The sequence below is a fragment of the Euprymna scolopes genome, chromosome 2, assembly GCF_053919585.1.
Source record: "Euprymna scolopes isolate OS-2025 chromosome 2, ASM5391958v1, whole genome shotgun sequence".
NCBI lineage: Eukaryota > Metazoa > Mollusca > Cephalopoda > Sepiida > Sepiolidae > Euprymna > Euprymna scolopes.
The window spans coordinates 2,940,095-2,961,938 of NC_136483.1; the positions used below are offsets into that span (position 1 = coordinate 2,940,095).

Sequence of the window (21,844 nt, forward strand, 5' to 3'; positions counted from 1 at the left end):
TGAAAATTCTTTTATATTATAATTGCCCATAATTAAATTAACTTAATAAAGTGCGGCAGAGTTACCCCCTTGGAACAAATCTTCTGAAATAAACTTTACTTATCTTTATTAATGTTTCACAACGCATAGACATCCATATTCAACTAATAATTAATTTCATATATAAATATAAACTCACCTCGACAATGTATAATGATTTAAATATGAATTGTATTCTCTATCAGTTCTACGAATTATACACATCAGCCTTTCCTCACTTACCGTAAATATTGATTCGAATTTGTTGAATTTAACATTCCTTATAAATTGGCCGACATTTTCCTGCAAAGAAAATTTAAAAAACATATTGCGTTTGTTAAGTTTTAGAAATTTGAAAAACAAATAAATTTTTAGACTTTATTATCGAATAACAGGATATAGACTCTCTAACTAACGAGGCAAGTGACACTAACATAACGCAAACAAGAGAGCGCCATACATATCAATATCCAGTCGTTACATCCGTCTGTGTAATTCGAACAATCCTATGCAAAGGAATTAACATTATTTATCTTTGAATTCTTGTCAGAGTTTCTTCATTTGATCCCAGAAAAATAATTAATCGATACAGATTTTCTTTGTGTTATAAAAACGTTTCTACTTCACAGTTAAGTTCATTTGCAAACGAGTAACGAATCTGAACGGTGGTCTCGCCCACTCTTCTACTTCTATTCATGTCGGACACTTCTGAGGATCTTTCTGTCCGTCGGCATCAAGAGTGCACATGTTATATAATTTTTCTTGCGTCATTTAATCGCCTTTCTTAGGTCAACAGCTGACTCGATTTCTGATTCACCGCTTTCTGCTATGATACCATCATTTAGTGGACATGATATTTGGAGATGACCTACTCAATTCATGGATCATGAATTATTTCGCTAAATAATTATTTGTTGTTTTTATTTTGCTTTTGTCGACGATTTGCATTCTGTGTCATAACGCTATCCATGCATAGTTATTCAATGACAGAAGAGTTTTTATTCAAGGGAAATAAATACCAATTAAAGGAAGTTGCATATCTTCTTTATTACAGCACTTTAGTTTAAAGATAAAGAAGGTACGCTCCCTTCACCAAGCTAGAAAACTTCTCAGACTTACGAGTATTCTTTATCTAATGCAAAAATTTACCCTTCATCTGGAAATATTGTGGCTACATATGCGAGTAGCTTTTGGAAATCCCTTCTTTCAGAAATTTAAATGCTATGCGATCTTTCGGTTTCACACCCTAAATCAACTCTTACTCCAATAATCCTTTACGTTTCAATGTCTGAAAGTTTTTCTCTCGCCCTTAAAGTCACTTTGTCTTGGCAATTGTTGAAATGACTTGTTCCTTGTATGATTTTGATTGTGCAGTTCTAAGAGGTCCATCCTCCTAGGACTGAACTGCTCATTTCTAGGCTTGTTTTGTATGCCAGACTGCTGTTCTTCTAGGTCAATGGCTTTACAAACTTCCCTTTCCCGACCCCTCTGGCCTATCTATATAAACAGATTTACGTCATCATGACAATATTTGTTGTTTCGGTGAATGAAAATAAATAAAAGAAAAAAACTTCAGCTGTGAATTTGTTTTCGTTGTTTCGTCTAACCGACTGTAAACAAGCTGAAATAATTGTGCGCATACACAACTGGTAAATTTATTTTTTCTTCAAATTTATAACTTAACTAACACTGAGCCCATTTCCTAATTCAAATGTTACATCTTATGTTTTTTAATTCCTGCTAGCTACTGTTTTCTATCTCGGAAATATCTCTCATACACCCTCCTCGCTGATGTCACGTGAACAATCCTTAGAACTATAAATCTAGTATTAAGACACACTAGAGATTTTAAAGTTCATAATTATAAACGACTTTTCAATATTACTTTGCATTGATTACTTAGTCTTGTTATTAAATTTTTTTAGGTGTAACCTTTTCCTTCGTACACACAATAACACACGTCAACAAAACTGAATAAAGAGTGTCACCGTAAGAAACCAATCATGGTAGCATAATATTAGATGAGATTAATACATAATATTAAAAAACATTAATTTTACATGTGTTGATACTTGAGATTTGCAAATTATTGATTTTTTTTATTTTAATATGCATTTTGATGCGGTAGAATGTGATATTTTTTAATACATGCAATAATGAAAGAAATGATGACGCAAAATGCGTTAGAACAGAATTTATAGAGTTAATATATTTTCATTACAGATTCAAAACTTCAATTATAGTTGGATGTTTAGTAAGAAAAAGAATATATACAAAATGTACTTACATCCGGGTTTCCAGGTACTTCCGGTTCATGAGGCATTAATTTCGTGACGATGTGTATAATTCCATTGGATGCAATAATGTCGCGTCCGACATCAATTACACCAGATCGTTTGCTCGAACCCCGGAATTTGAAATTCAATTTATTTTTCTGCAAAACAAGAGAATATTATATATCTATAATATAAAGCTGAACGTGTGTGTGTGTGTGTGTGTGTGTGTGTGTGTGTGTGTCCGGTCACGAATAGACTACTATATGGTTGGCTATTTAAAAAAAAACTGATTACATATAATGATAGAAGATGTATCGAGAATCAGGAATGGGTATGTTTGATCTGGCAGAACGGTGGTTCATTAAAATTGTGGGGTCTTCGTTCGCGCCTGGCCTTCCAAAGTATGGAAATAAAAAATGAAAAAAAAAAAACGTTTACAAGTGTTTTTGATATAGATGTACATAACAATACTTTGATAAGTATGTTTCAACTTAAATAGGGATGGTATAATTTAACAAATACTTTTCATATCTATTTGCGTAAGTATACTTTGATAATTATGTTTCAGTTTGAAGAAATATGGTATAATAAAATTATTGGGTGTTCGTTTGCGCCTGACCTCCATAGAATGTAAATATGTCAAAAAGTTTAACAAGATTTTTTTAAAAGGGGTGCGGGTCCAATATAACACCTTAACTTTAATCTTAATTCACGTTAGCTTTTATTTATTTTTTTGAGTTGAATCATATTGTGGTCGAATAAATTCACCTCATAAATTCACGTTCTTATTAAAGTGAAAGCCCCCCCAAAAAGTCGGAACTTTAGACAATTCTCGACACAAATTTTGCATAACTCTGTTTTTTCTTCTCCATTTGCACGTAGCACTCTTCCGAAAATAGATAAATAGATAAATAATAAAAATAAGAACGTTACTTGTTATCGTGTCAAAAGAAGGAAAAATCCTGCTCACGTGATTACGTGTCTTTTTAAAAACATTTACATAACCTGTTTATTTTCATTTATATATGTTTTTAAGCCTTTTTGTCAGTGTACTAGAAGGAATTCAGCTTTCTGCGTGTTCTTTACATTACAACAGTATAACCCTGAACTCGATAGCGCAATACTACACCGTTCAATACTGTAAAACTGAAACGAAGCTGTTCTGCTTGAAAAGGGCGCCATTTTCTTCTTATTCATACTCATATCGATTCTTTGCTTTAAAAAACTAAAGTAATTACGTGTTTACTTTTTAATATCCCATTTTGTTGTTTCGGATTATTTTACTAAAGTAAGTAAAGCTTCATTATTTTTCAAAATTGTTTTTGTTTCTTTGTTTTTCGATATTTCGTCGATATTATTTAGTAAGAGTGTTTAGCAGAAAAGCCAACAAACAACTTCCCGAAACAATAAATATACAAGAAATAAATGTTACAATAGTCAATAAAAGTTAACTTCATGTTTTTTTTGTTTGTTTTGGAATAGTTTTTAATGCTTTTTACTTGAAATAATTTCAGCGACCCGAAATTAAAACGAAATTTGAGACAATAACTACTTAAATAAATTTTTATATTGTCACGACCCGGTTAATGGATGACCGAATTGATTGGCAATCAGATCGAGACACATAAATTTATTTTATTTGATATCCAATGACTCATTACTTATCTTCGGTTAATCGTCGGATGTCGGATCAACCAGCGAAATATATCATTAAGAGGAATGGAACAACAGAGCAATGAATGACGAAACAAACACTCAATCAAAGTTTAAAATTCAATAAAGGCTTTTATATACAAAAAGGAAGAAGAAGAAGAAGAAGAAGAAGAAGAAGCTCCGATAAAAAGAATGAGTGAGATAGACGTATCTTTGGAATATTTGCCAGATGTATGCGACATGCAATTACAATATAATACGTAGAAAAGTTTGTGGATCAGAAAAGATATTGGCATGAGATAGGACAAACTTAGCTGTTTTGTCCGTTAGGGTAAACACGGATCATAAGTTCACAAACATGATATCCAAGAAAAAAGTTGAGATGGCGAAAGTCTATCTTTTCCTCGAATCATACTTCCAAAGAAGAATAAATGTTGAGTTCAATCGGCAATACGATCGTATTTGAATAATAATCAGCAATTCAATTAATTCAAATCTCAATCTTCGATGAGGTTCGATTCTCGGAGGTAATGTTTATACACCGGACTGGACCGCTTCCTTTACGCCAACTGTTTTATTTCTTCCTATTTTCAAATCCTCTCGTGCTCAGCTTTTCCCGCCTCAAATGTTCGCTGTCTGGTTGCCATGACGACGTATTTCCGTTCGCTACGGATATTTTAACACTCAACCTCTGCCCCACTTCCCCCAGCCAAGTGACTGCCACGCCACATCATTTACAGAGAGAGGAGGTTGTCTGGCTGATTAGGTCTTAGGAAGAGAGAGAGAGAGAGAGAGAGAGAGAGAGAGAGAGAGAGAGAGAGAGAGAGAGAGATAGCGAGATATATAGATAGAGTAAGTATTAACGCCAGATAGATAGAGAGGTAGAGAGATTGCATGTTCGCTTTGCTCTGACGTCACAATATAAACTACACATGCCATAATCGAATATTCCCCAAGCACAAAATAGCGGAAACATTAAAATATGTTTATAAATATTCCGTACGTTGACGGAACTCTCTTAAATTTTAAACACAGAATGCTAAAGTTCCCTCCTTCAAATTGAAAACGGGGCTCTCCATTTCCACGTCGCTGCCATTTTGATTTTTTTTAAACCGGTTCGTGGATTAAAATAATTTTTTTTACAAACTACATAAAAATACAAATCAATGAACTTTTCTACCATAAAAGTAACTTTTATTGACTATGGTAACATTTATTTCTTGTATATTTATATTATTATATATATAACATTTTTTCTTTATAAGGAAACATCATTTTGTTTGTCACTCTTGGCTACGAATGGAAACAAAATTGATATAAAAATATATATTTTCGAGAAAATTATCTTTACTTTCATCATATTTAGCTTTGGGTAAAATTTTTGAGTATCAAAACCTGTCTCTTTACAACCCCCTCCTTTTCATAACCTATCATATTTTCATCAATCACAGTCCATTTTCTGTAGGCTGTTTTTGAACCCAATTAACGACGGATACCTCTGCTAGTATATATATATATATATATATATATATATATATATATATATATATATATATAATTTAAAGGAGATTAGAATAATAGTCTAAAGAGCTAAGTGTATTTTAATGCAATAGTGAAATTACTAGTTTAATTAAAATACAGGAAATGCTCGTTGTAATTTAGATATATAATAAGCTCGATAGTTAAATGTCCTAGAGCTAATTCAATATTAAGTAATGTGATTTATAATTTAAAAATTAAAATAAAAATTTTAAAATTTAAAAATCAAATTTTAATTAAATCAAATTTATTATGTAAATTCAAAAAAAAAAATATATATACTTTTTCTACTCATTTCTATCTCTAACCTATACTAATTTTCTTATAAATTTTAAATCCAAACCTTTTACTTCAATTTTTCAGATTCATCTGCCTTACTTTTAATGCTAGGTTTATTTTTGGTGTCTTTTCAATTCAATAGAAATCCTCCTAAATTTGCTGATGAGGAGACCGTGCTTACCAAAAAAACTATGTATAATTGTTCTACGTGACTTCATGTATACCACAAATAAAAAGCACGGATTTCCGAAACGATCGTACAGATAATTGACTTTGTTGTTGTTCCTTCTTATGAAACTGATTTTTAATATATATATATATATATATATATATATATATATATATATATATATATATATATATATAGTAAGCTTATGCCTGACGAATCTTAGCGTATACATGTGTGTGTGTGATGGGACGATTCCAATATTTTTCCTGATTCCGATAAAATTACCGATTCCGATTCTTTATAAATCTCTAAATATTTAATTATAAAATGTTTATTTTGTTCTGATTAACGTAAAAACACGTTAAATTTGCAGGTATTTTCTCAAACACACTTATGTGGTGTGATGATTTATAGATTTTAATTTTACTGGAAGTTTAAAACAATGAATATCTATTATAGTATTATTATTACCAGCAAATAAAATCAAATAAAAAAGCTAATTAATTGACTCGTTTTTGACATCGGAAAATATGCACAAATTCTTTTCTATTCCGATACCGATTCCATTACCCCAAAAAGTTCCGAATTTCCGATTCCCGATTCCTATCAATCGTCCCAACATGAATATATATATATATATATATATATATATATATATATATATATATATATATATATATATATATATATATATATACACACATATATATATATATATCGGCTTGGCGCTATAAATAAAATATAAAAAAATATAATAAACCGTTTTATCTAATCATATAATAAAAAATTATGAACTGTTTTATTAAATCAATAATAATAAAAATAATAAAAGTATAATAAACCATCTTATCAAATCAAATAATAAAAATATAATAAGCTGTTTCATCAAGTTAAAAAGTTATAGTTCGCGTCCATGTGATTTGTATTAGAGAACTTAGTACTTGCCACTTAAAAAAGACATAAGAAAGTATATTTCTGTTTTGTCTATTTTGTTGTTGGATTTGACTTCATTTGTTAGGATGTTAAGATTTGAGTAAAAATATTAATCTAAATTTTCTTGGTTGCTTGACCCCTCTGCTAATGAGCGCTGATATGAACGGACACAGACATGAGTGCGCGAATAGACAACGTTGATCGTATTTTGGTGTATTGTTTTTTTCCGCTGTTTCTTATTTCGTTGATGATATCGCGCCTTCTCCTTAAACTATCTTGTTGACAACGCAGCAGTAAGAGTATCGTAGGTTGTAATTCACATACACGATCAAGTGCGCACACAGGCACACAATAAACGAAAACTAAATAGAAGATCACCACTGCGATCAGGAGAGGATTATAATTGCTCGCCAAGATAAAGGCTTGCTTTTAAGAAAATGAGTAGTCTTAGCAATGTCAACAACTGCAGCTGATGGCACACAGACGTAGAGAGGGTGCGCCACCTGACATCCAGCTGTAATGTTCTACTGGCGAACAGCTTCTGTGTAATGCTACCCAATAGAGTTTGCAAATATCTCCACTGGACCATATGTAAAATCTTTAATATCGAATGCAACAACAAGTTCTGGGAACATATATCAGAATGAAAAGTTCGATATATATATATAAATTTAACTTTTTCAAATCACGAATTTTATATTCCTAAATTATATATATATATATATATATATATATATATATATATATATATATATATATATATATATACATATATATAATTTAGGAATATAAAAATCGTGATTTGAAAAAGTTAAATTTCAAATATAGAAATTTTATTGCATGCAAGACAAAGAATACAGTATAGTAAAATATATTTACTTAACCCATGAGTTTTCGATGTTTATACATTTCCTCGTAGGAAAATAATTATATATATATATATATATATATATATATATATATATATATATATATATATATACATATATATATATATATATATATACATATATATATATAGTGTTATAATGGAATAATTCCAGGAGGAAATCCGGGTATGAGAGCTCAATGTGGTAAACAGAGCAATAACATAAAAATATAACACGGAAATTACATAATTGTCGATGCAATAATTTATTTCAACCTTATGGTATTTTCAAGCATCTAAACAAGACAATTACATTTTTGATACTGAAATAAATAAAGAAAAAGAATCGGGCCCCGACCGTCAAAAACCAGAGGGGGTGGTAGTAGCAGTCCACTTAATACATTTTATAGAGAGGGTGGGAATTAAGTTTTAAAAAAAAAACAACAACAACAAACTTATGACACTTATAACGGCTGTCCGGTAGCCCGACGTAACAACACACACACACACACACACACACACACACACACACACACACACACACACACACACACACACACACACACACACACGCCCCTAAAAATGCACGTTCTTACACGTAAATGACTTGACACGCGTTTACTAACCTAGGAAGAAGAGGGAGAAATATACGGATATAGAGAGAAGTAAATAAACTGCACGTAAGGGAAAGAGAAAAAGAAAGAAAAAAGAAGGAAGAGAGTGACCATCTGCTGCCTGTCATATGGTTTAATTAGTCTAGAATCTCTGAGAAAGAGAAAGGAAAGAAAATAAAGATTATACGCGCGTCATAGAGTAAATTGAGTCATGGAAAATAAGTCTATTAAGAAATTAAAAAAAGAAGTTTATATACAAATTTTTAAAACTATCTGTATGTTTTCATGTTAAAATTAGTTTGAAATAAATATTATCTTATAATACATTTAAATTTTCTATATTGTATTTGTAATATATTACTATGAATTCAAAAAAGTGAGTCTTATGTAGTTAATATTTTATATATTTTTATGTAATTAATTTTATTGGTGATTATAGCGGTCGTTGTAATTTTGCTCACTAATATTTCACTTCCTAATTGATTAAGATGCAGAAAATTGCATTATTAGTCGCCCCCAATTCCATAGGACGTATTTAGTTTCGGTTAATATATACTTTTATTCATTCCGTACACAAAAGTACTTTCATGCACGCATAAATAAATAAATAAATAAATAAATAAATAAAATAGTTATTATTTTAAAGTTTTGTGTTAATTTATATTAAATCTAATAATGTCTAGTGGTAGTATTTGATCTTTTTGATTTATATCAGTTAAATGACTAATGTATTCTCTGCAAAGAAAAAATTTTTTTTTCTTAATGCTATCTCATTTATTTATAAGTAATTTGGATAAACAGGTACTTCGGAATACGTACACCCAACTTATAATGCAATTTTCTGCATATATATATATATATATATATATATATATATATATATATATATATATATATATATATATATCTCAGTTGTAGTATCTGTAATAATGGGTGAATGTCTAGCATCCGATAGAATTCCCCCTCTCTAGTAAAGACCAAATTCTAAGAAAATTGAAAAGAAAAAAAGAAGGAATATTTATAAACGTATTTTCATCATACCTTATAAATAAATCGGGCCGAAGTACCCTGGAGCGTGTATAACGTGACGTTGGTTAAATCGTCCAAGCGCACCCGGGCTGCTAGAATATGTTGTCGTAAAATCTGTCGGCTCCGTTCTTTATTAATTAATAGTTCATCAAACTGAAAAAAGAAAGGAAATCACAAAAGAAAATCAGCTTAAAATATAGCAATCATCCAAAGCGTTTACGCAACATATTAGCACGGAACTGCTTCCCTGCTGACTACAGCTTGATGTAACATGGTTTTTCATCGTATGCATTGTACTTTTGAGTCATTAAATTATTGGCATGTTAAAGGCTGACAACTTTCAGTTGTTACATGAGATGACAGTTTGACCAATCAAATGTTGGTCAGATGAGTGACGTCAAATAACAGAAAATGTGACATGAAATGCGAGAACAAACTTTCACACTTTAAATCAAATCATTAATTAATATCATCAACCAATTTGGTGTCAGCACACAGACATATCATATTGCAACTCAAGATCTTTTGTTAATCATGGGAAGTGTGTGGTGTCTATATTTTTTTTTTACTGTCCCACAAACAGGGATATTATCATTGAGTCGCAAGAAGTTATTGTGATTGAGCGAGGAATTGTAAATTAAGAGGTTTGTTCGCATTACATTTAAGTATCGGCGTACAGTAGGGAAATAAAGAACAGTCAAGGAATTCCAAAAACAAGCAGTCCAGGGGAAAAAGCTTTTAAAATGGAAAAAAAAATCCATCATCTAGTCAGTAGGTCATGTTTCAGTTTGAAATAACATATTTGTTCGTTTGTTAGGCTTAAGATTTGAAAATTATTTTTATTGCATCCACACAAGTGTATAATATGCCCCGTCCGTCAAAATCTACTTTGAAACATGTGTGATTTGTAATTCAGTGATTAAATAAACAAATTAATTTTGCTCCAAATTCAAAGGCAATGACAGAAACCTTAGAAATCCACCTTTATTCTGTAGTAGAATCGGTCCGTAAATGAATGATAACATGTAATTCCATTAAGATTAAGCTGTTTGCCTTTAATAAGTACAAACATCCTTTTCAATCACAAATAACACTTTACCTGAAAGCTCATCCTTCACACATATTTACAAGCAACATGAATTGGAACAAATATATGGAAGACATTACTAAGACTGTTGCAAAGACAGTGGGCTCCCTCTACCGTGCTAGAAAATTACTCACACCAGAGAATATTTAATATCTTTACAAGGTCACAATTCGTTCATGCATTGCGTATTGTTACCATATCTAGAGTGCATCTATCACTTATCTTTCACTCTTAGACACAGTTCAAAAAGAGTTTCCAATCTGATAAGTTCCACATTATTGGTCAACCTCTGTCTCATCATCGCAATGTTTCATCTCCGTGCCCTTTCGTACGTTAATGAAATGCCCTCTGATGAATTCATTTCACTTGTGTCCCCTCAGTGTACATACTTCTGATTAACTTAATAAGCAGCAAGATTCCATCACTTCCATTACGTTGATAAGTGGTGACCACCTTGTTAAAAAAAAAAAAAAATCACTTTACTGTTGAGGTCCCTGAATGTCAGAAAACCTTCTGCTGTAATAGTTTCTTCCCTGGGATTGCTAGATTTCGGAATTTCTTCCTTGTTTTTTACTGATGTGATTGCACTAGCCTGCAGAAATTTAGATGCAATGTGAAGACATCTCGCTGCTCAACTCCCCAGTTTCCTGCTAAATATGATCCAAAGTAGTATCTCCTTACGCCCAAGTGACAATATGCATTGTTTGAGGTGAAAAGGAGAAAAACAACAACAGACGAAGGTTGCTATAGCGTTATAATTTTATTCTCCTCAAGCCAATCATATTGTAACAAAAACATAAAGAGCTATTGTGATTTCTAAAGGAGGAATCCTGTCTAGCAAGATTTTTGTTCAGATTAAATTTAAGTTTCTGTGAGTTAGTAGAACCAGGGAAACACCGAGCACTGATGGAAGCAGTTCTGACAGAGAAAACTATGAACAGAAGGTTTTTCAGTATCTGGAGAGTTCTAAACGAATGCGCGGAAGTTTCTGCTTGTTGGGTTGGCCGGAGTATTTACGTTGAGAAAATGCAAATCCAATAATTCATCGGAGCACATTTTGTCGAAGTATTTACGAAATAGTCACAGTAATGCGGCGATAGGGTAGAGAGCACAGCTTGCTAGACAATGCGGATACATTAGGTTTACTTGTGCCCATTCTTGGAACTAACTTACCGTCATATCTCGTTCGACATTTTTGAAGCCGGTATCCATGGGAACGAAAATAGTGTAGTTGCCATGTTTGACGAGTTCCCCTTTGAAATTTGAAGAGACAAGAGTCAGAAATTTGCCCAGCATATTTTGAAGACTCGTGTCATTTAAATTTAGGCGGGAGATCATCTGGAAATAATAATAATAATAATAATAATAATAATAATAATAATAATAATAATAATAATAATAATAATAATAATAAGAAGAAGAAGAAGAAACAACTGAAACTGGAGAAAAAAACTGGAGCAAAAATAGAAGAAATTGAAATCAAAGGAAAGATTGACAGTATACAACGCGCAACAATAATAACAACATGTAAGATATTAGGGAAAATCTTTGAATGCAGAAACCAGCATATGTTTACTATCCACAAGTAAATAAGAATGAAGGTCTAAAACTACTATCAAGCACGAAAAACATAGGAATAAAGACGAGAGAAAATTGGAATCAAATGGAGTATTGAAACGATATGTTACCGTTAGAATTGTGCAGTTGTAACTACGAATATGAAAAAATGCTTTTGTATTGTTAGCAGGATGACACAAAGTCACCCAGAAGTTCCTTAATTTTAAGCACGAACGGAGGTTCACCCAATAATGTTTCATCCTCTTTGAAAAATGTTAAATACAGGGTTAACAATGTTGTAAACTTTCCTCCCCGTGGAAGTGCCACTCTTGTCATGATAGAGACCAAGATAGAGTAAGCTATTCGGCCTCAATAAAAACGTTCCCGTCTACCTATACTCTTAAAAGAAAAACAGATCACGTTAAATTATATTTGTTTAATTGTTGAATATCATGGAGATAGGTAGCCAGGAGAATTTATTATTGAGGCCGAGTAGCTGACCCTATTTGGCTTCTATCATGACAAGAGTATCACTTTCACAGGTAGGAAGGTTTACAATATTGTCCACCTACTTTTAGGTCGCTTTGTATTCTAATTTAAAAAGTCTAGGTAATTCAGTTTAAAAATATACCTGCTTATGCAGTTCGTGAATAAATAAGCAAACTAATATACAGACAGAAAGAAACTATGATTTTATATATAGATAAAATAGATTTGAGAAAGTTTGTAAGACTTACTTGAATGATATTACCGAAACAGTCTTTTCGTCCATCACCAACATAACCTTCTTTACATCGACATCTGTAAGAGGGGGGGAAACCGGAAAAATACAATTGTAATAATCTTACTTTTTGTTATGATCGAAAAGAACGAGAGCAAGAAGGTATACTCCACGAAACATATATACTTACAGAAAGTATAAAAGTAATGGGTTGTCGGAGATGACTACTAGATTGGTTCCTTATCATGATTATCACTACTTATGGTTTCATGAAGGATGCGTGTAATGACATAATAGATCATCATAACATTTTTGGTTTAAGTTTTACCAAAAATGTTACTAGTAGTGGAGTTGGCGAGACTTGTCAAAATTTGTAATGATATATCTAACACATAATCATTATAATCGTCATCATCATCGTCAATATCATTATCGTCATCATCATCAATATAATCATCGTCATCATCATCGTCATCATCATCGTCATCCTCCTCCTCCCGCTCCTCCTCCTCATCATCATCGTCATTACCATTGTCATCAACGTCATAATCATCATCGTTATCATCCTCATCATCGTAACCATGTTCATCATCATCAATATCATCATCGCCATCATCATCATCATCATCATCATCATCATTATCATCCTTCTCCTCATAATCGCTCTCATCATCATTATCATCATCATCATTATTATAATCATCATAATAATTATCGTCATCATTATCGTAATCCTCCTCATCCCCCTCCTCCTCCTCATCATCATCATTATCATCCTTCTCCTCATCATCATCATCATTATCATCGTCCTCATCATCATTATCTTTGTCATCTTCCTTCTCCTCTTCATCATCATCATCCTCATCATCATCCTCATCATAATCAATATCGTCCTCATCATTACTATTATAATCATTGTCATGATCATTATCGTCGTTGTCATCATTATCATCATCATAATCATCAACATAATCATCATCATCATCATCATCATCATCATCATCATCATCATCATCATCATCATCATCTTCTTCTCCTCCATTGTCATCATAATCATCATCGTACCCCTCATCATCATCGTTATCATCAGTTTAGTATCTCTTTTACATGCTGACACATGTTTGATGGCTTGTGAAAATTTACTTCCAAGACTAAAATTATTTTCTTTTTCCCAAATTCATCTTTATTACATTTATTTATATGATTTGGATTCTTCGGAATATTCTTTTCATATTGAGTGTTATTTTTAAACTGCTTTCCTTCATTTAACTTTCCTTCTTCAGGGGCATCTTGTAAATAATAAATAATATTTAGTGATTATATGTAAAAATAAACTAAAAATCATTTTATCATCATGACGATTTGTTATTCTCATTATTTGGATTCTGTTCTCATCTGGAGTGTTATTTCCACAACATTTTAGTCGATGTAACCTCCGATCTTCTTAGGTGTATCTTGTCAAACTCGGGAATCTTCACAGAGTTTCGAACGAAACCCTTTACTTAATCCATAGGGGAAGCATACTCTCGTTTCGTCAGCCATAATTCGTTAGAAATAATTGGTTAGAAGTCCTAAATAATTCGCAAGTGAATGTTGAGTGTCTCTTACACAGAGGATTCAATGCACAACCTTCAATAACTTACAACTGAATTTTACCAAGTACTTCATCCTCTACCCTACGGTATTCTTACTACTAATCACTAACAAAACCTGTCTATTTGTATCAAGAGAAAACAGTACATGCAAAAATATGACAGATACAATATAATGGTCACAAAACATACGATCTCAAAAAAAAAAAGAGTAAAGCCTTAAAAGATTCTATCATGACAAACGAACATTGCTCCTCTCCTCCAAAAAAATGGAGATAATGCCTGGTAAGAAAATCTCATTATAGCATAACGCTTTTTCGTAAATGTTCTTATTATTTAGATTCATCGAATTAATGTTCTCATCATAAGTGTGATTTTATTTTTACATAGGTGTCACCACTTATCAAGGCCCGAAGGCCACTCAGGGATAAGGGTTATTACGTGTACAGTAATCAATGAGATAGTATTGTAGTAATCATTAGTATTGGGGGTTTTGATAGAGTGTCTTACTTAAGGGGGCGATTTGTCAGGAGTTTGTTTATGTTGGACGACAAACTTCGCGCAAATCTTCCGCATCTTCAAGAGTCTATGACAATTTTAAATGTCTGTACAAAAAAGGTTGGAAACTTATTGAAAGTACATCGTATATATATATATATATATATATATATATATATATATATATATATATATATATATATATATATATTACGATATATATATATATTAGAAATGGTAGCTAATAAAAACTGAAGAAAGTGCTCAATACTGTTGTAGAGCAAATATGCGTTTTATTTTTTATTACCGTATCTTTTTGTTAAGTTACATTATTGTTTCAGCTACCCGGCCGTTTCTTTTGGCCGTCTGTAGCTTCCTCAGATTTTTACAGAAAAACCTGTAAAAGTCTGAAGAAGCTACAGACGGCCAAAAGAAACGGCCGGGTAGCTGAAACAATAATGTAACTTAACAGAAAGATACGGTAATAAAAAATAAAACGTATATATATACACACACACACACACACGCATATATATATACACATACGCACACACACATATATTATATATATATATATATATATATATATATATATATATATATATATATATATATATATATACTTACGTCGTTTCGCCAACCATTTCGGTCGTACAAATAGCCATAGGATGGCATTCGTTTTGGCTCAAAGAACACAAGTCGATGATTTCACATCCGGTGTCGTTGTTCCATTTGTAGCCCAAATTACACTTGCAGATTTTCTACAATATAAAGAAATAGGCATAAGTCACTTAAATGTTTTTATACAAGTTTATATAAGTCAAAAATTATTTAGTATGAAATTATGAAATGGAAGTGTTTATTTGTCTACACGTCTGGAACGTGAATGGTAACTAACATCTAAAATTCTTGAATTTCTTAGTATGTTGTTTCAATAAAGAGAATGCCCACAGGATTCTGCTAGCATACCGCCACATCCGCATATATATTTTTCTTTTAAAGATGACACGTTAATAGGGATAGATACACAATAATTTAATCGTTTTTGTGAAGTGTTTCCTTTATTTGTCACATTGCCTGCAAGTTTTTCTGGCTCGCTAAATGAGAACTTTATGTTATTTATTCAGATGTAATCTCTGTCCCAAATAGTAAAATTACATATGAGTACGCAAGATATGTCTCTCTCTCTCTCTCTCTCTCTCTCTCTCTCTCTCTCTCTCTCTCTATATATATATATATATATATATATATATATATATATATATATATATATATATATATATAATAGTTTTTTTTCTGGCTTGTCAGACTAACTATGGATACCCAGGTGTAAGGGTGTCTGCGCGTGTAATTTTTGTGGCAAGACGCGCGTAATCTTCAACTACACCCATTCTAGGTCATTTGTTATTAAATATCAGTGGAAAGTGGAGGTTCTAGACAACTGGAAACAATGCCGAGATAAGCGGAGAGAACATACAGCGACTAAAATTCCCAAATGGTCACAGTGTGTATAACAACTATGGACAATGACAACTTACACAGACATTTTTTCATCGGAAAACATTGTCTGTAGGGACACCAACAAAAGACACATACCTTTTCAAAGTTTCTTTCGTGCTACAATTTGCTATCTAAAACGTGTATATAGACATATCTGAACACGTTTCCCAATTAGTACATATTTTTACATAGATCTTTTATCTTTAAATACCTAATCCGCTTCCATAACAGTCTTTCTGTTATCCAAACATTCCTTTTTGTTATAGTAATATTTCTATTAACTAAACACTGACAATTGCCCATGATTGCTAACCGGCATTGTCCGTGACCAACAACACAACACTAATATATCTACCCGAATGCTTAAGCTACATATCATTGACTCTTTGCTAACACTTGAAAAACATGACTATTCCCTTTCATAATGAGGCACCTCTTAGCTAACAAAACATAAATTTTACATAAGGATATCAATGTAAAAAACCTACAAACCTATTGAACACTTTAGGGTGTCAATAATAAAAAGCAATAATCTAGCCACAATATTTTTAAATGCCGTTGACTTTATGTAACAAAAGCTTTTAACCTTTTTTTTAAATTTTTAATTAGTTCCGCACTTTACACATGATCACGTTCCGCACATTGCACCTCATCAACCACGAAAATACATTTTAAGTCATATATTGCTACAACATTCGACAGAACTAAAAACAAATGTGTGCAAACAAAATTAATACTTCGCTGAAAGACAACTGAATGAATCAATCGAAAGTAGAATGAAACATAAATTCTACAGCTTTTACATGCAACAATTTCATAAAAAATATTCGACAAAATAAAAAATACGTATTAACCAGAGGCATTTCGTGTTATTTATTGACGTCCGTCTTAATGAAAATATACTGCCTATATACAAACATACAATATCTATCTATCTATCTATCTATCTATCTATTTACAAAGATGTATTAATGAAAATATACTGCATATATACAAACATACAATACCTATCTATCTATCTATCTATCTATCTATCTCTCTATCTATCTATTTACAAAGATGTATTAATGAAAATATACTGCCTATATACAAACATACAATACCTATCTATCTATCTATCTATCTATCTATCTATATATTTATCTATCTATTTACAAAGATGTATTAATGAAAATATACTGCCTATATACAAACATACAACATCTATCTATCTATCTATCTATCTATTTACAAAGATGTATTAATGAAAATATACTGCCTATATACAAACATACAATATCTATCTATCTATCTATCTATCTATCTATCTATCTATCTATTTACAAAGATGTATTAATGAAAATATACTGCATATATACAAACATACAATACCTATCTATCTATCTATCTATCTATCTCTCTATCTATCTATTTACAAAGATGTATTAATGAAAATATACTGCCTATATACAAACATACAATACCTATCTATCTATCTATCTATCTATATATTTATCTATCTATTTACAAAGATGTATTAATGAAAATATACTGCCTATATACAAACATACAACATCTATCTATCTATCTATCTATCTATCTATTTACAAAGATGTATTAATGAAAATATACTGCCTATATACAAACATACAATATCTATCTATCTATCTATCTATCTATCTATCTATCTATTTACAAAGATGTATTAATGAAAATATACTGCCTATATACAAACATACAATACCTATCTATCTATCTATCTATCTATCTATCTATCTCTCTATCTATCTATTTACAAAGATGTATTAATGAAAATATACTGCCTATATACAAACATACAATACCTATCTATCTATCTATCTATCTATATATTTATCTATCTATTTACAAAGATGTATTAATGAAAATATACTGCCTATATACAAACATACAACATCTATCTATCTATCTATCTATCTATCTATTTACAAAGATGTATTAATGAAAATATACTGCCTATATACAAGCATACAATATCTATCTATCTATCTATCTATCTATCTATCTATCTATCTATCTATTTACAAAGATGTATTAATGAAAATATACTGCCTATATACAAACATACAATATCTATCTATCTATCTATCTATCTATCTATCTATCTATCTATCTATCTATATATCTATTTACAAAGATGTATTAATGAAAATATACTGCCTATATATATATATATATATATATATATATGTACTCATACAATATCTATCTATCTATATATTCTATATTATTCTATCTATCTATCTATCTATCTATCTATCTATTACAAAGATGGAAAGTGAAGCAATTCAATGTTGGTTGGAAACCAGTAAATACTGCATGTGTGGAGTAAGCTCAATAGATAGGACTTTAGGTCACGCAGAGCTCATGTATTATAACGGGGACGAATACAAAATCCTTATTATGCGAACCTGTTCCAATAAATCTAGCATCAACCAAATATATTTTTCAACACGTTTCTAAAACCTTTATTTTTTGTCAGCACATTACAAGAAAAGGTTGACCCATCATCCATCCTCTACAAGTCGAGTTAGACGATGGTGCTGTTATATAACGACAAATATTTTGACACTAGAGTTTATTTCGCTTATCATACCTCAATTTATACATTTTTTTATTTGATTAAATAAAAAAATTGCATTTTGACAAATATTGCTAAAAAAAAAGTCCCTCCAGTTAAATCATATAAATCAGGAAAAACTAAGTTTGTAAAAAGGGAATAAAAATTAGTCTCTTTCTACTCGCTATTCAACTTTTCTTCTTTTCTATCATTCATTCTAAAACTATATGGATAAATAGTACTAGTACTGGTGGTTATATTCCCTTTTGTTTATTATGAATCATTTTAATTTTTTTGCTCATTACTTTCTTTATTGCTTTCGACTGTTAATTATCAGAGAGGGAGAGAGAGTGGTGAATATCGTATAAAAGTACGAGAAGAGGGAAACAGTGGGAGAGGGTGAGAGTTATAGGCAGAAACTTACTAAGAAATAGGTCACTTGGTGAGTTAATTGCAAAATGCAGCTAATTAAGACAGAATTGTTTTTAAAAGAAAACTATCGTAAAATTGATGAATATTTGTGCCTGTTTTACAAGTATTTCAATGACAAGTACTCTGATGAACCCAAAGCACTAGTACCCCCCTCGACGACAATACCCTCGACAAACCCGACAAGCAGCAAAATCCCACCCCTGCACTGAAAAAATCCCTAGATTCTGTAAAGCCTTTTACTCAAATAGCATTTTTCCCTCGAACTGTTTCACTTTGGAATTCCTTCCCGGTCTCCTGCTTTCCTGACTGTATTGACATGCAGAAATTCAAGTGCAATGTAAACAAACATCTCGTTATCCAACTCCCTTAACAGTATCCCTACAAATATGGTGCCAGATAGTAACCCCTTACGACTAAGTGGTTCTGTGCCTTGTTTGGGATGAAAAAACAATTTTTTAAAATGTAAAAACTTTCGTATATATTTTGTGTGATTGAAATATATAGAAATTCGCAAGGTAAAAATTTAGTGAATCCTTACAGAAAGTTTTCGATTACTCGATAGAGACATAATAATAAATTTATAATTTTACAGAAATTCGAATCAAAACACTACATTAGGTTTCAAGGGGAGGGGTCTCAGGTAAAAAAAAAAAAAAATTCTAGGTTTTATTGATTTTTAATTCTAAACTGCCGTAGGGAAACAAACGTTGATTAACTCAGCTTTAATATTAGCATTTCTATATTTGAATACTGCACACGCAATACTCACCTGTCCTGGCCCAATGTGTCTACAGATGGATGTGTCAGTCGGGCAACCGCCGTTGTTCACTCGGCATGGGTTCATCTCCTCGCAGACATTGCCAATTAGTTCGTAGTTGATCGGGCACGTGCACACGTATTTGCCGATACCGATGATCGTGCAAAGGGCATTCTGTGAACAAGGATTACTGATACAAGGGTCGATCGCTACAATGAAGAACAAATCAAAAGGAGAAACATAATAAAGTTCAAATCAATAATTATGAAGAATGTGGACATACGAGACGTCTTCAATAAGTTTCCTGACTTTTTATATGAACACTTTTATTGATAGTAAAACTCTTGTCCCCTAGTAATCTCATTCAGTTGCAATGCACTTAGTGTACCGTTATAAAAACTTCTGGAAGGCCCCATGTAAGTATGAGCATGGTAATGACCCTCGTCACAGCCTCTTTCATCTCCTCAATTTTCTCATAACGACAGCCTCTAAGATTTCCTTTGAGCTTAGAGAATAACCAAAAGTCACAATTGAGAGGGTGAGGAACTGTCTCGATGTTCATTTTGGTCAAATAGTCTTTGACAAGGATTGAGCATCATTGTGAAAAACTTTGTGCAAATCTTTCGCATTTTCAGTTCCTCGTGAATAATTGTGTGTACAGTTCCCACACTGATATCAAACTTGTCTCTATACACACACAACGGTCCTTATCAATGAAATTCTTTATTTGACACATTAACTCTGGTGTTCTGACTTACGCCTCTCGTCATCCCTTACAGACTCTCTGCTTTCTTTGAATCTCCTATGCCACTCAAAAAACTGATGCTTGATTCATCGAAAATGGTCCAAAAGTAGTCTGAAGTATTCCATACGTTTCTGTGGCATTTTTTTCCAATTTCAAGCAGGATTTATTGCATATTGTTCTTCTAAAGTGTCCTCACGCCTAGATAGCATTTTTAAAATTCACCAGTTGTGACAGTGAGGCTTTAGTAGGGTGTATTCCAATTCTTGCTGTAGCTGTTAGCTTGAACTTGAAATCATACAAATTGGCCTGGCATCTCTTTTTTTTTTACACAGTGATCACCACTTATCAAGGCCCGGAAGCCACTCAGGGATAAGGGTTATTGCAAGTACATTAAGTTAGTGAGGAGATTTGCTGAAGTGTTTACTTAAGGGGGCGGTTCATTAGGAATTTGTTAACATTGGACTTGAAGACATCCAAGTTATAGTCCGGAGGGAAGCAGGCAGACGGAACAGAGTTCCACAGGCGTGCAGTTCTAAGAAAGAAGCTTTGTTCTTTCTTAGAACAAAGCTCATAAGATATATAGCAATAATGTACTGAATTTTCAAGAATCTACGACAATTTTAAATGCCTGATAAAAAAACATCTGGAAATTTATTTAAGGTATCTCGTAGGTTTAACGATCTTGAGAAAAGCCTACGTAAACCTAACACGTATTTTACGCTTTCTGTTGATGGAAATAACTCATCTGGATTGTATTTTATCACAAATACATATTTTTTATTCGTTGTTAATCTTTCCTCCAGCGCCAAATAGTTCTCTGTTAACAATCAGCGTCCCTCGAATATATTTACTTCAATTGAAAATCAAATGCATTCAGTTTTACATCGGTTCACATTTTAAAACAGACGAACTCTTTTTGTCCTTAGTTTACTTTCGTTGTCGTTCTTCCCATCTAGAAAAGTGAACAAATAAGTGTCATGGCGTCGCTTTTCTGTTTAT

General features: G+C 31.8%; 1 protein-coding gene across 1 annotated transcript in view; it reads right to left on the reverse strand.

Annotated features, from left to right (window-relative positions):
• The window catches only part of LOC145288258 (stabilin-2-like), a 223,917-nt gene that overhangs the window by 131,823 nt on the left and 70,250 nt on the right, over positions 1–21,844 (reverse strand). Inside the window, exons 7-13 of the mRNA XM_080136297.1 lie at positions 20,113–20,309; positions 15,461–15,594; positions 12,760–12,823; positions 11,639–11,803; positions 9,391–9,531; positions 2,306–2,452; positions 262–321 (exon numbers count right to left, since the gene is read on the reverse strand). Of these exons, the coding sequence (XP_079992423.1) occupies positions 262–321; positions 2,306–2,452; positions 9,391–9,531; positions 11,639–11,803; positions 12,760–12,823; positions 15,461–15,594; positions 20,113–20,309 (908 nt within the window). The remainder of the gene's footprint in view (positions 1–261; positions 322–2,305; positions 2,453–9,390; positions 9,532–11,638; positions 11,804–12,759; positions 12,824–15,460; positions 15,595–20,112; positions 20,310–21,844) is intronic.